The sequence below is a fragment of the Microcebus murinus genome, chromosome 14, assembly GCF_040939455.1.
Source record: "Microcebus murinus isolate Inina chromosome 14, M.murinus_Inina_mat1.0, whole genome shotgun sequence".
In the NCBI taxonomy this organism is placed as follows: Eukaryota; Metazoa; Chordata; class Mammalia; order Primates; family Cheirogaleidae; genus Microcebus; species Microcebus murinus.
In genome coordinates this window covers 81,282,758-81,296,362 of record NC_134117.1, presented here as the reverse complement: position 1 = coordinate 81,296,362, position 13,605 = coordinate 81,282,758, and the positions used below count along the sequence as shown (strand labels likewise).

Genomic DNA, 13,605 nt, shown 5'->3' with positions numbered 1-13,605 from the left:
GAGCCCATAGAACCCCCAAAAGCAACGGGACGAGTTCTGGTCACATACTCCCTCAAAATGACATCCTGGCCTTCTTCTGGAACTCCCTCCCCTCTCAGACTCTCAAGGTTTTCTCCAGCGTGTCTGTTCCCACAGAGCAGACCTTTGGTCTGAGACCTGACAGTGCAGATGCCACGCATGCTGCCGCGTGGCGGCGGTGTCGCGGCTTGGGACAAGAGGAGGCCCCACGGTGCGGGCTGAGGCGCCAGGCAGCGCGGCGGGCGCTGAGGGTTGGGGTCACCCCCACCCCGGGCCGCCGCCGCGCTCCCAGAAAGGGGACAGAACAAGAGGCAAAAAAAAAAAAAAAAAAAAAGAAGCAGCCTGTGGCCCCCGGTATTCCCAGGCAGTCTCCCATCCAAGTACTGACCGGGCCCGACCCTGCTTAGCTTCCGAGACCAGACGAGATCGGGGGCGTTCAGGGTGGTGTGGCCCTAGACGGCGGCGGAGGGCGCCCCTGCCCCGCTCAAGAAGCCGAGCCTCTCTGCGCTTTCCCGCCGCCGCCGCCGCCGCCGCCGCCGCCGCCGCCGCCGCCGCCGCCGCCTCCCGCCCCAGGCCCCGCGCCGGGCCGGGCCTGTTGAGTTCGCCGGCCGGGTCCCGTGGGCTCCCAGGGACGGGGGTGATGGGCGGGGCGGGGCGGGGGGCTGTCTCTCTATACACACACACACACACTCACACTCACTCACACTCACACAAGATGCGCCTCCACGGCTGGACTCGCCAAGGTGGAGCCCTCCCAGCCCCCCTCGTCTCCTCGCCCGGCCTCCTTCACCTACCCGCTGCCCACCCCCAGCGCGTCGCCGCCGCTGACGCTGACTGCGCACGCGCGCGCCCTTTGACCCCAGCCAGGGGCCGCCCTCCCCCACAACCCCTTTCAGCTGTGCCCCCCCTCGCCCTGTGGGTGGGCTGCCGCCTATTCCCCCGGGCCAGGGCTGGGGCACAGCGCAAGGGGGAGGGGAGCCAGTGTATGGGGCGTCTCTCTCTGGGGATGTGTCCCATGGGTGGGGTGGGGTGGCGTGGTTTGTGGGGCGCTGAAGAAATCAGTCCCCTCCATCTCCTACCTCTGGAAAACGCCCAAGCCCGTGGAGAACCGCCGGCACCGCTTCGTGGGGGCCGGGACCCTCCTCTGTGTCCTCCTGTGGCCCGGTCCAAGGGGCCTGGGCCTGGCCGGGGCTGCATTGGACCCCGACCACCCTGGCGTGTGGACTCGCTAAAAATCGGCCATTAGATATTGGATTCCAGCTTCATTGAGGTCATTTCACTAATGAGTGCACCGGAAAGAGTTTCCTAATCCATCTGTGAGGGTGGCAACTGAAAGAGAATTTGAAAGCTGACAGAATAGGCGAGGGAAGGCATAGGAGATTTCCACACCCAGCAAGGAAGCCTTTCCCGAAATGGAAGAAAGAAACGAGCAAACAGAGACACCGGTAGCCCGCCCGGAAAAGAGTCTGCCCCCGAGAGAAAGCACCCTGACCAGGTTCACCCGTGGGTGGGTGGCGAGCTAGCGGCGTTCAGAAGAGCGAGGCCCGCAGTCTGTGCGGAAGACACCTGCACTCGGGTGTGTGTGGCGGCCCGATTCACAAGCAGCTCTAGATGTTAAACCAAGGAGAAGCCAGGGAGTTCCCAAGGCCCCAGGTGTCCTCAGCCCACGACTGGCTGCTGTGGGAATGCGAAGCCCGGCTCCTTGTCTCAGAGCGGGGTTCCCAGGAGGATCAGGCTGAAGCTGGGACTTGGCCTCAAAGTGTCCCCTCGCATGGCCACCCCCTTCCCCTTCCTGCTCCTCTACTCCTGGTGCCCCTCCATCCAGGGGCCAGACCTTAAAGAGTCACCGCAAGAGAATCCTGGTCCCAAAGGAGCCTTCTGGGGGACCGGTGCTGAGAGAGGTTGTGGGCATGGCCCGCTGGGGCTCTGCCCGACCCAGGGCTGAGAGATGCCACCTCCCAGCTCTGGGTCCCTGCAGGAAGTGTTGGCAAGCACAGGGCCAGTCCCCCAAAGGCCCAGGTGCAGGGAGCCCAGGCCAAGCAGCCTGTGGAAGAAGCCACTTGCCGTGCCACCCCGGGAACAGGACTGCAGGCCCCGGCCCTTCCCACCTCCTCCTCCTCCTCCTCCTCCCCCCCCCGCGCCCCCCCCGGACATGGCACAGGGCTCAGAGACACCTCAGACTCTTGCTACCCAAGGTGCGAAGGGCATCAGTTGCTCCTCCAAACCCCCCCCCGCCCAGCAGACCACGTTGTCCAGCCAGCCCCCGGGCCTCCCTGGGGTGCCCAGCACAAAAGTGCAGACACCCACCGGACCCTCAGTCTCAGCTTTCGGATGTTTTTGCCACTCTAAGGACCCGCAGGCCCGCTGGGCCTTCGGGCAGGACAGAGAGCCCCGGGATCCGACGTGGAGAGCTGCGTGTACGTACGTCCCCATCAGGAGGCGGTCCCCACCTCCGCGGCTCTCCCCTCGCGGGGAGCGGCAGCCCCAGCCGGCAGCCGCAGGGCATCAGGGAAGACACCAGGCTGGGCCCCCCGCGGCACAGCGGGGGCACGTCCCCCGCACTCGACTTAGGGAAGGCTGCTGGAGACTGCTGCGGCCACCCTGCTGCCGGGTTTCTGGAGGGCTTCCTGGAAGCAGCCTCCACACCAAGCCCTTGGAAGGCCCAGGCGACGGAGGAGCCGGTCAGGCAGGGGCCGAGGACGGTGAGAGGCCGGGCGGGAAGGAGCATGTCAGGCAGGGGCAGAGGACGGTGACAGGCCGGGCGGGGAGGAGCCGGTCAGGCGGGGGCCCAGGACAGTGACGGGCCTGGCCGGGGAGGAGTGCGTCAGGCAGGGGCAGAGGAGACGGGCTGGGTAAGGGGTAGGGTGACAGTTAGGGCACAATTCACAATCGCAAAGACGTGGAAGCGACCCGAGTGCCCATCCATCCAGGAGTGCATTAATAAAATGTGGCGCGTGGACACCACGGAGTGCCATTCGGCTGTGAGGAGCAGCGGTGAGAGGGCGCCTCTCGTGTTCTCCTGGCCAGAGCTGGAACCCGTTCCAGTAAGCCAGGTATCCCAAGAATGGACACACGAGCACCACGTGAGCGCGCTCACCAGCAAATTGGTACGAACGGATGGACACCTAAGTGGACGGAGAGGAATCACCTTCATCGGGTGGGTGTCGGGCGGGTGGGGGGAGGCGATGGGCATCCACATCCATTAGGAATGGGGTGGGTGCGCACCGACTGGGGGATGGGCGCACTTGAAGCTCTGACCCCAGGGGGGAGGCTTGGAGAGGGCAACTGTACCCGACCTTAACACTGGTACCCCCACAATACGCTGGAACAACATGAGAGGTATATGAATGAGAACACAGGGGGGAGGGGTGCACGGGCAACACATGTCACCTGAATACTTGTACTCCCATCATCTGCTTGAAAAGAGAGAGAAAAGAAAATGCAATCATAGAGGTAAGAGACACTTTTTAAAAATCATGAATCCGAAGAGAAAAGTAAAAGGAGGCCTGTGGAGCAGGTCTGGGTGTGACTCCGGATCCCCCAACATCAGGTGCCACCACCAAAGATTCCTGCGTGGAGCCCATAGAACCCCCAAAAGCAACGGGACGAGTTCTGGTCACATACTCCCTCAAAATGACATCCTGGCCTTCTTCTGGAACTCCCTCCCCTCTCAGACTCTCAAGGTTTTCTCCAGCGTGTCTGTTCCCACAGAGCAGACCTTTGGTCTGAGACCTGACAGTGCAGATGCCACGCATGCTGCCGCGTGGCGGCGGTGTCGCGGCTTGGGACAAGAGGAGGCCCCACGGTGCGGGCTGAGGCGCCAGGCAGCGCGGCGGGCGCTGAGGGTTGGGGTCACCCCCACCCCGGGCCGCCGCCGCGCTCCCAGAAAGGGGACAGAACAAGAGGCAAAAAAAAAAAAAAAAAAAAAGAAGCAGCCTGTGGCCCCCGGTATTCCCAGGCAGTCTCCCATCCAAGTACTGACCGGGCCCGACCCTGCTTAGCTTCCGAGACCAGACGAGATCGGGGGCGTTCAGGGTGGTGTGGCCCTAGACGGCGGCGGAGGGCGCCCCTGCCCCGCTCAAGAAGCCGAGCCTCTCTGCGCTTTCCCGCCGCCGCCGCCGCCGCCGCCGCCTCCCGCCCCAGGCCCCGCGCCAGGCCGGGCCTGTTGAGTTCGCCGGCCGGGTCCCGTGGGCTCCCAGGGACGGGGGTGATGGGCGGGGCGGGGCGGGGGGCTGTCTCTCTATACACACACACACACACTCACACTCACTCACACTCACACAAGATGCGCCTCCACGGCTGGACTCGCCAAGGTGGAGCCCTCCCAGCCCCCCTCGTCTCCTCGCCCGGCCTCCTTCACCTACCCGCTGCCCACCCCCAGCGCGTCGCCGCCGCTGACGCTGACTGCGCACGCGCGCGCCCTTTGACCCCAGCCAGGGGCCGCCCTCCCCCACAACCCCTTTCAGCTGTGCCCCCCCTCGCCCTGTGGGTGGGCTGCCGCCTATTCCCCCGGGCCAGGGCTGGGGCACAGCGCAAGGGGGAGGGGAGCCAGTGTATGGGGCGTCTCTCTCTGGGGATGTGTCCCATGGGTGGGGTGGGGTGGCGTGGTTTGTGGGGCGCTGAAGAAATCAGTCCCCTCCATCTCCTACCTCTGGAAAACGCCCAAGCCCGTGGAGAACCGCCGGCACCGCTTCGTGGGGGCCGGGACCCTCCTCTGTGTCCTCCTGTGGCCCGGTCCAAGGGGCCTGGGCCTGGCCGGGGCTGCATTGGACCCCGACCACCCTGGCGTGTGGACTCGCTAAAAATCGGCCATTAGATATTGGATTCCAGCTTCATTGAGGTCATTTCACTAATGAGTGCACCGGAAAGAGTTTCCTAATCCATCTGTGAGGGTGGCAACTGAAAGAGAATTTGAAAGCTGACAGAATAGGCGAGGGAAGGCATAGGAGATTTCCACACCCAGCAAGGAAGCCTTTCCCGAAATGGAAGAAAGAAACGAGCAAACAGAGACACCGGTAGCCCGCCCGGAAAAGAGTCTGCCCCCGAGAGAAAGCACCCTGACCAGGTTCACCCGTGGGTGGGTGGCGAGCTAGCGGCGTTCAGAAGAGCGAGGCCCGCAGTCTGTGCGGAAGACACCTGCACTCGGGTGTGTGTGGCGGCCCGATTCACAAGCAGCTCTAGATGTTAAACCAAGGAGAAGCCAGGGAGTTCCCAAGGCCCCAGGTGTCCTCAGCCCACGACTGGCTGCTGTGGGAATGCGAAGCCCGGCTCCTTGTCTCAGAGCGGGGTTCCCAGGAGGATCAGGCTGAAGCTGGGACTTGGCCTCAAAGTGTCCCCTCGCATGGCCACCCCCTTCCCCTTCCTGCTCCTCTACTCCTGGTGCCCCTCCATCCAGGGGCCAGACCTTAAAGAGTCACCGCAAGAGAATCCTGGTCCCAAAGGAGCCTTCTGGGGGACCGGTGCTGAGAGAGGTTGTGGGCATGGCCCGCTGGGGCTCTGCCCGACCCAGGGCTGAGAGATGCCACCTCCCAGCTCTGGGTCCCTGCAGGAAGTGTTGGCAAGCACAGGGCCAGTCCCCCAAAGGCCCAGGTGCAGGGAGCCCAGGCCAAGCAGCCTGTGGAAGAAGCCACTTGCCGTGCCACCCCGGGAACAGGACTGCAGGCCCCGGCCCTTCCCACCTCCTCCTCCTCCTCCTCCTCCCCCCCCCCGCGCCCCCCCCCCGGACATGGCACAGGGCTCAGAGACACCTCAGACTCTTGCTACCCAAGGTGCGAAGGGCATCAGTTGCTCCTCCAAACCCTCCCCCGCCCAGCAGACCACGTTGTCCAGCCAGCCCCCGGGCCTCCCTGGGGTGCCCAGCACAAAAGTGCAGACACCCACCGGACCCTCAGTCTCAGCTTTCGGATGTTTTTGCCACTCTAAGGACCCGCAGGCCCGCTGGGCCTTCGGGCAGGACAGAGAGCCCCGGGATCCGACGTGGAGAGCTGCGTGTACGTACGTCCCCATCAGGAGGCGGTCCCCACCTCCGCGGCTCTCCCCTCGCGGGGAGCGGCAGCCCCAGCCGGCAGCCGCAGGGCATCAGGGAAGACACCAGGCTGGGCCCCCCGCGGCACAGCGGGGGCACGTCCCCCGCACTCGACTTAGGGAAGGCTGCTGGAGACTGCTGCGGCCACCCTGCTGCCGGGTTTCTGGAGGGCTTCCTGGAAGCAGCCTCCACACCAAGCCCTTGGAAGGCCCAGGCGACGGAGGAGCCGGTCAGGCAGGGGCCGAGGACGGTGAGAGGCCGGGCGGGAAGGAGCATGTCAGGCAGGGGCAGAGGACGGTGACAGGCCGGGCGGGGAGGAGCCGGTCAGGCGGGGGCCCAGGACAGTGACGGGCCTGGCCGGGGAGGAGTGCGTCAGGCAGGGGCAGAGGAGACGGGCTGGGTAAGGGGTAGGGTGACAGTTAGGGCACAATTCACAATCGCAAAGACGTGGAAGCGACCCGAGTGCCCATCCATCCAGGAGTGCATTAATAAAATGTGGCGCGTGGACACCACGGAGTGCCATTCGGCTGTGAGGAGCAGCGGTGAGAGGGCGCCTCTCGTGTTCTCCTGGCCAGAGCTGGAACCCGTTCCAGTAAGCCAGGTATCCCAAGAATGGACACACGAGCACCACGTGAGCGCGCTCACCAGCAAATTGGTACGAACGGATGGACACCTAAGTGGACGGAGAGGAATCACCTTCATCGGGTGGGTGTCGGGCGGGTGGGGGGAGGCGATGGGCATCCACATCCATTAGGAATGGGGTGGGTGCGCACCGACTGGGGGATGGGCGCACTTGAAGCTCTGACCCCAGGGGGGAGGCTTGGAGAGGGCAACTGTACCCGACCTTAACACTGGTACCCCCACAATACGCTGGAACAACATGAGAGGTATATGAATGAGAACACAGGGGGGAGGGGTGCACGGGCAACACATGTCACCTGAATACTTGTACTCCCATCATCTGCTTGAAAAGAGAGAGAAAAGAAAATGCAATCATAGAGGTAAGAGACACTTTTTAAAAATCATGAATCCGAAGAGAAAAGTAAAAGGAGGCCTGTGGAGCAGGTCTGGGTGTGACTCCGGATCCCCCAACATCAGGTGCCACCACCAAAGATTCCTGCGTGGAGCCCATAGAACCCCCAAAAGCAACGGGACGAGTTCTGGTCACATACTCCCTCAAAATGACATCCTGGCCTTCTTCTGGAACTCCCTCCCCTCTCAGACTCTCAAGGTTTTCTCCAGCGTGTCTGTTCCCACAGAGCAGACCTTTGGTCTGAGACCTGACAGTCCAGATGCCACGCATGCTGCCGCGTGGCGGCGGTGTCGCGGCTTGGGACAAGAGGAGGCCCCACGGTGCGGGCTGAGGCGCCAGGCACCGCGGCGGGCGCTGAGGGTTGGGGTCACCCCCACCCCGGGCCGCCGCCGCGCTCCCAGAAAGGGGACAGAACAAGAGGCAAAAAAAAAAAAAAAAAAAAAAGAAGCAGCCTGTGGCCCCCGGTATTCCCAGGCAGTCTCCCATCCAAGTACTGACCGGGCCCGACCCTGCTTAGCTTCCGAGACCAGACGAGATCGGGGGCGTTCAGGGTGGTGTGGCCCTAGACGGCGGCGGAGGGCGCCCCTGCCCCGCTCAAGAAGCCGAGCCTCTCTGCGCTTTCCCGCCGCCGCCGCCGCCGCCTCCCGCCCCAGGCCCCGCGCCGGGCCGGGCCTGTTGAGTTCGCCGGCCGGGTCCCGTGGGCTCCCAGGGACGGGGGTGATGGGCGGGGCGGGGCGGGGGGCTGTCTCTCTATACACACACACACACACTCACACTCACTCACACTCACACAAGATGCGCCTCCACGGCTGGACTCGCCAAGGTGGAGCCCTCCCAGCCCCCCTCGTCTCCTCGCCCGGCCTCCTTCACCTACCCGCTGCCCACCCCCAGCGCGTCGCCGCCGCTGACGCTGACTGCGCACGCGCGCGCCCTTTGACCCCAGCCAGGGGCCGCCCTCCCCCACAACCCCTTTCAGCTGTGCCCCCCCTCGCCCTGTGGGTGGGCTGCCGCCTATTCCCCCGGGCCAGGGCTGGGGCACAGCGCAAGGGGGAGGGGAGCCAGTGTATGGGGCGTCTCTCTCTGGGGATGTGTCCCATGGGTGGGGTGGGGTGGCGTGGTTTGTGGGGCGCTGAAGAAATCAGTCCCCTCCATCTCCTACCTCTGGAAAACGCCCAAGCCCGTGGAGAACCGCCGGCACCGCTTCGTGGGGGCCGGGACCCTCCTCTGTGTCCTCCTGTGGCCCGGTCCAAGGGGCCTGGGCCTGGCCGGGGCTGCATTGGACCCCGACCACCCTGGCGTGTGGACTCGCTAAAAATCGGCCATTAGATATTGGATTCCAGCTTCATTGAGGTCATTTCACTAATGAGTGCACCGGAAAGAGTTTCCTAATCCATCTGTGAGGGTGGCAACTGAAAGAGAATTTGAAAGCTGACAGAATAGGCGAGGGAAGGCATAGGAGATTTCCACACCCAGCAAGGAAGCCTTTCCCGAAATGGAAGAAAGAAACGAGCAAACAGAGACACCGGTAGCCCGCCCGGAAAAGAGTCTGCCCCCGAGAGAAAGCACCCTGACCAGGTTCACCCGTGGGTGGGTGGCGAGCTAGCGGCATTCAGAAGAGCGAGGCCCGCAGTCTGTGCGGAAGACACCTGCACTCGGGTGTGTGTGGCGGCCCGATTCACAAGCAGCTCTAGATGTTAAACCAAGGAGAAGCCAGGGAGTTCCCAAGGCCCCAGGTGTCCTCAGCCCACGACTGGCTGCTGTGGGAATGCGAAGCCCGGCTCCTTGTCTCAGAGCGGGGTTCCCAGGAGGATCAGGCTGAAGCTGGGACTTGGCCTCAAAGTGTCCCCTCGCATGGCCACCCCCTTCCCCTTCCTGCTCCTCTACTCCTGGTGCCCCTCCATCCAGGGGCCAGACCTTAAAGAGTCACCGCAAGAGAATCCTGGTCCCAAAGGAGCCTTCTGGGGGACCGGTGCTGAGAGAGGTTGTGGGCATGGCCCGCTGGGGCTCTGCCCGACCCAGGGCTGAGAGATGCCACCTCCCAGCTCTGGGTCCCTGCAGGAAGTGTTGGCAAGCACAGGGCCAGTCCCCCAAAGGCCCAGGTGCAGGGAGCCCAGGCCAAGCAGCCTGTGGAAGAAGCCACTTGCCGTGCCACCCCGGGAACAGGACTGCAGGCCCCGGCCCTTCCCACCTCCTCCTCCTCCTCCTCCTCCCCCCCCCCGCGCCCCCCCCCCGGACATGGCACAGGGCTCAGAGACACCTCAGACTCTTGCTACCCAAGGTGCGAAGGGCATCAGTTGCTCCTCCAAACCCTCCCCCGCCCAGCAGACCACGTTGTCCAGCCAGCCCCCGGGCCTCCCTGGGGTGCCCAGCACAAAAGTGCAGACACCCACCGGACCCTCAGTCTCAGCTTTCGGATGTTTTTGCCACTCTAAGGACCCGCAGGCCCGCTGGGCCTTCGGGCAGGACAGAGAGCCCCGGGATCCGACGTGGAGAGCTGCGTGTACGTACGTCCCCATCAGGAGGCGGTCCCCACCTCCGCGGCTCTCCCCTCGCGGGGAGCGGCAGCCCCAGCCGGCAGCCGCAGGGCATCAGGGAAGACACCAGGCTGGGCCCCCCGCGGCACAGCGGGGGCACGTCCCCCGCACTCGACTTAGGGAAGGCTGCTGGAGACTGCTGCGGCCACCCTGCTGCCGGGTTTCTGGAGGGCTTCCTGGAAGCAGCCTCCACACCAAGCCCTTGGAAGGCCCAGGCGACGGAGGAGCCGGTCAGGCAGGGGCCGAGGACGGTGAGAGGCCGGGCGGGAAGGAGCATGTCAGGCAGGGGCAGAGGACGGTGACAGGCCGGGCGGGGAGGAGCCGGTCAGGCGGGGGCCCAGGACAGTGACGGGCCTGGCCGGGGAGGAGTGCGTCAGGCAGGGGCAGAGGAGACGGGCTGGGTAAGGGGTAGGGTGACAGTTAGGGCACAATTCACAATCGCAAAGACGTGGAAGCGACCCGAGTGCCCATCCATCCAGGAGTGCATTAATAAAATGTGGCGCGTGGACACCACGGAGTGCCATTCGGCTGTGAGGAGCAGCGGTGAGAGGGCGCCTCTCGTGTTCTCCTGGCCAGAGCTGGAACCCGTTCCAGTAAGCCAGGTATCCCAAGAATGGACACACGAGCACCACGTGAGCGCGCTCACCAGCAAATTGGTACGAACGGATGGACACCTAAGTGGACGGAGAGGAATCACCTTCATCGGGTGGGTGTCGGGCGGGTGGGGGGAGGCGATGGGCATCCACATCCATTAGGAATGGGGTGGGTGCGCACCGACTGGGGGATGGGCGCACTTGAAGCTCTGACCCCAGGGGGGAGGCTTGGAGAGGGCAACTGTACCCGACCTTAACACTGGTACCCCCACAATACGCTGGAACAACATGAGAGGTATATGAATGAGAACACAGGGGGGAGGGGTGCACGGGCAACACATGTCACCTGAATACTTGTACTCCCATCATCTGCTTGAAAAGAGAGAGAAAAGAAAATGCAATCATACTTTTTCACAAGATGGCGCCGAAGGCAAAGAAGGAAGCTCCTGCCCCTCCCAAAGCCGAAGCCAAAGCAAAGGCTTTGAAGGCCAAGAAGGCAGTGCTAAAAGGCGTCCACAGCCACAAAAAAAAGAAGATCCGTACGTCACCCACCTTCCGGCGGCCAAAGACACTGCGGCTCCGGAGGCAGCCTAAATATCCTCGGAAGAGCGCCCCCAGGAGAAACAAGCTTGACCACTATGCCATCATCAAGTTCCCCTTGACCACAGAGTCTGCCATGAAGAAGATAGAAGACAACAACACACTTGTGTTCATTGTGGATGTCAAAGCCAATAAGCACCAGATCAAACAGGCTGTGAAGAAGCTCTATGACATTGATGTGGCTAAGGTCAACACCCTGATCAGGCCTGATGGAGAGAAGAAGGCATATGTTCGACTGGCTCCTGATTATGATGCTTTGGACGTTGCCAACAAGATTGGGATCATCTAAACCAAGTCCAGCTGGCTAATTCTAAATATATATATCTTCTCACCTTAAAAAAAAAAAAAAAAAAAAAAAAAAAAAAAAAAAAAGAAAATGCAATCATAGAGGTAAGAGACACTTTTTAAAAATCATGAATCCGAAGAGAAAAGTAAAAGGAGGCCTGTGGAGCAGGTCTGGGTGTGACTCCGGATCCCCCAACATCAGGTGCCACCACCAAAGATTCCTGCGTGGAGCCCATAGAACCCCCAAAAGCAACGGGACGAGTTCTGGTCACATACTCCCTCAAAATGACATCCTGGCCTTCTTCTGGAACTCCCTCCCCTCTCAGACTCTCAAGGTTTTCTCCAGCGTGTCTGTTCCCACAGAGCAGACCTTTGGTCTGAGACCTGACAGTGCAGATGCCACGCATGCTGCCGCGTGGCGGCGGTGTCGCGGCTTGGGACAAGAGGAGGCCCCACGGTGCGGGCTGAGGCGCCAGGCAGCGCGGCGGGCGCTGAGGGTTGGGGTCACCCCCACCCCGGGCCGCCGCTGCGCTCCCAGAAAGGGGACAGAACAAGAGGCAAAAAAAAAAAAAAAAAAAAAGAAGCAGCCTGTGGCCCCCGGTATTCCCAGGCAGTCTCCCATCCAAGTACTGACCGGGCCCGACCCTGCTTAGCTTCCGAGACCAGACGAGATCGGGGGCGTTCAGGGTGGTGTGGCCCTAGACGGCGGCGGAGGGCGCCCCTGCCCCGCTCAAGAAGCCGAGCCTCTCTGCGCTTTCCCGCCGCCGCCGCCGCCGCCGCCGCCGCCGCCGCCGCCTCCCGCCCCAGGCCCCGCGCCGGGCCGGGCCTGTTGAGTTCGCCGGCCGGGTCCCGTGGGCTCCCAGGGACGGGGGTGATGGGCGGGGCGGGGCGGGGGGCTGTCTCTCTATACACACACACACACACTCACACTCACTCACACTCACACAAGATGCGCCTCCACGGCTGGACTCGCCAAGGTGGAGCCCTCCCAGCCCCCCTCGTCTCCTCGCCCGGCCTCCTTCACCTACCCGCTGCCCACCCCCAGCGCGTCGCCGCCGCTGACGCTGACTGCGCACGCGCGCGCCCTTTGACCCCAGCCAGGGGCCGCCCTCCCCCACAACCCCTTTCAGCTGTGCCCCCCCTCGCCCTGTGGGTGGGCTGCCGCCTATTCCCCCGGGCCAGGGCTGGGGCACAGCGCAAGGGGGAGGGGAGCCAGTGTATGGGGCGTCTCTCTCTGGGGATGTGTCCCATGGGTGGGGTGGGGTGGCGTGGTTTGTGGGGCGCTGAAGAAATCAGTCCCCTCCATCTCCTACCTCTGGAAAACGCCCAAGCCCGTGGAGAACCGCCGGCACCGCTTCGTGGGGGCCGGGACCCTCCTCTGTGTCCTCCTGTGGCCCGGTCCAAGGGGCCTGGGCCTGGCCGGGGCTGCATTGGACCCCGACCACCCTGGCGTGTGGACTCGCTAAAAATCGGCCATTAGATATTGGATTCCAGCTTCATTGAGGTCATTTCACTAATGAGTGCACCGGAAAGAGTTTCCTAATCCATCTGTGAGGGTGGCAACTGAAAGAGAATTTGAAAGCTGACAGAATAGGCGAGGGAAGGCATAGGAGATTTCCACACCCAGCAAGGAAGCCTTTCCCGAAATGGAAGAAAGAAACGAGCAAACAGAGACACCGGTAGCCCGCCCGGAAAAGAGTCTGCCCCCGAGAGAAAGCACCCTGACCAGGTTCACCCGTGGGTGGGTGGCGAGCTAGCGGCGTTCAGAAGAGCGAGGCCCGCAGTCTGTGCGGAAGACACCTGCACTCGGGTGTGTGTGGCGGCCCGATTCACAAGCAGCTCTAGATGTTAAACCAAGGAGAAGCCAGGGAGTTCCCAAGGCCCCAGGTGTCCTCAGCCCACGACTGGCTGCTGTGGGAATGCGAAGCCCGGCTCCTTGTCTCAGAGCGGGGTTCCCAGGAGGATCAGGCTGAAGCTGGGACTTGGCCTCAAAGTGTCCCCTCGCATGGCCACCCCCTTCCCCTTCCTGCTCCTCTACTCCTGGTGCCCCTCCATCCAGGGGCCAGACCTTAAAGAGTCACCGCAAGAGAATCCTGGTCCCAAAGGAGCCTTCTGGGGGACCGGTGCTGAGAGAGGTTGTGGGCATGGCCCGCTGGGGCTCTGCCCGACCCAGGGCTGAGAGATGCCACCTCCCAGCTCTGGGTCCCTGCAGGAAGTGTTGGCAAGCACAGGGCCAGTCCCCCAAAGGCCCAGGTGCAGGGAGCCCAGGCCAAGCAGCCTGTGGAAGAAGCCACTTGCCGTGCCACCCCGGGAACAGGACTGCAGGCCCCGGCCCTTCCCACCTCCTCCTCCTCCTCCTCCTCCCCCCCCCCGCGCCCCCCCCCCCGGACATGGCACAGGGCTCAGAGACACCTCAGACTCTTGCTACCCAAGGTGCGAAGGGCATCAGTTGCTCCTCCAACCCCCCCCCCGCCCAGCAGACCACGTTGTCCAGCCAGCCCCCGGGCCTCCCTGGGG

The 13,605-nt window shown here is 63.3% G+C and overlaps 1 protein-coding gene and 4 pseudogenes across 1 annotated transcript; 1 reads left to right on the top strand and 4 right to left on the bottom strand.

The window, feature by feature from the left end:
• Nucleotides 1-357: 357 nt before the first annotated feature.
• LOC142876069 (uncharacterized) lies at nt 358-476 on the bottom strand (annotated as a pseudogene).
• A 3,475-nt stretch (nt 477-3,951) lies between these two features.
• Nucleotides 3,952-4,070, bottom strand: LOC142876068 (uncharacterized; annotated as a pseudogene).
• Nucleotides 4,071-7,525: 3,455 nt separating this feature from the next.
• LOC142876067 (uncharacterized) lies at nt 7,526-7,644 on the bottom strand (annotated as a pseudogene).
• Nucleotides 7,645-10,613: 2,969 nt separating this feature from the next.
• Nucleotides 10,614-11,180, top strand: LOC142875614 (large ribosomal subunit protein uL23). Its single transcript, XM_076010361.1, has one exon. It carries the CDS (start codon nt 10,622-10,624, stop codon nt 11,090-11,092), a length of 471 nt encoding a protein of 156 aa, XP_075866476.1. The 5' UTR covers nt 10,614-10,621; the 3' UTR covers nt 11,093-11,180.
• A 493-nt stretch (nt 11,181-11,673) lies between these two features.
• LOC142876066 (uncharacterized) lies at nt 11,674-11,792 on the bottom strand (annotated as a pseudogene).
• Nucleotides 11,793-13,605: the final 1,813 nt, after the last annotated feature.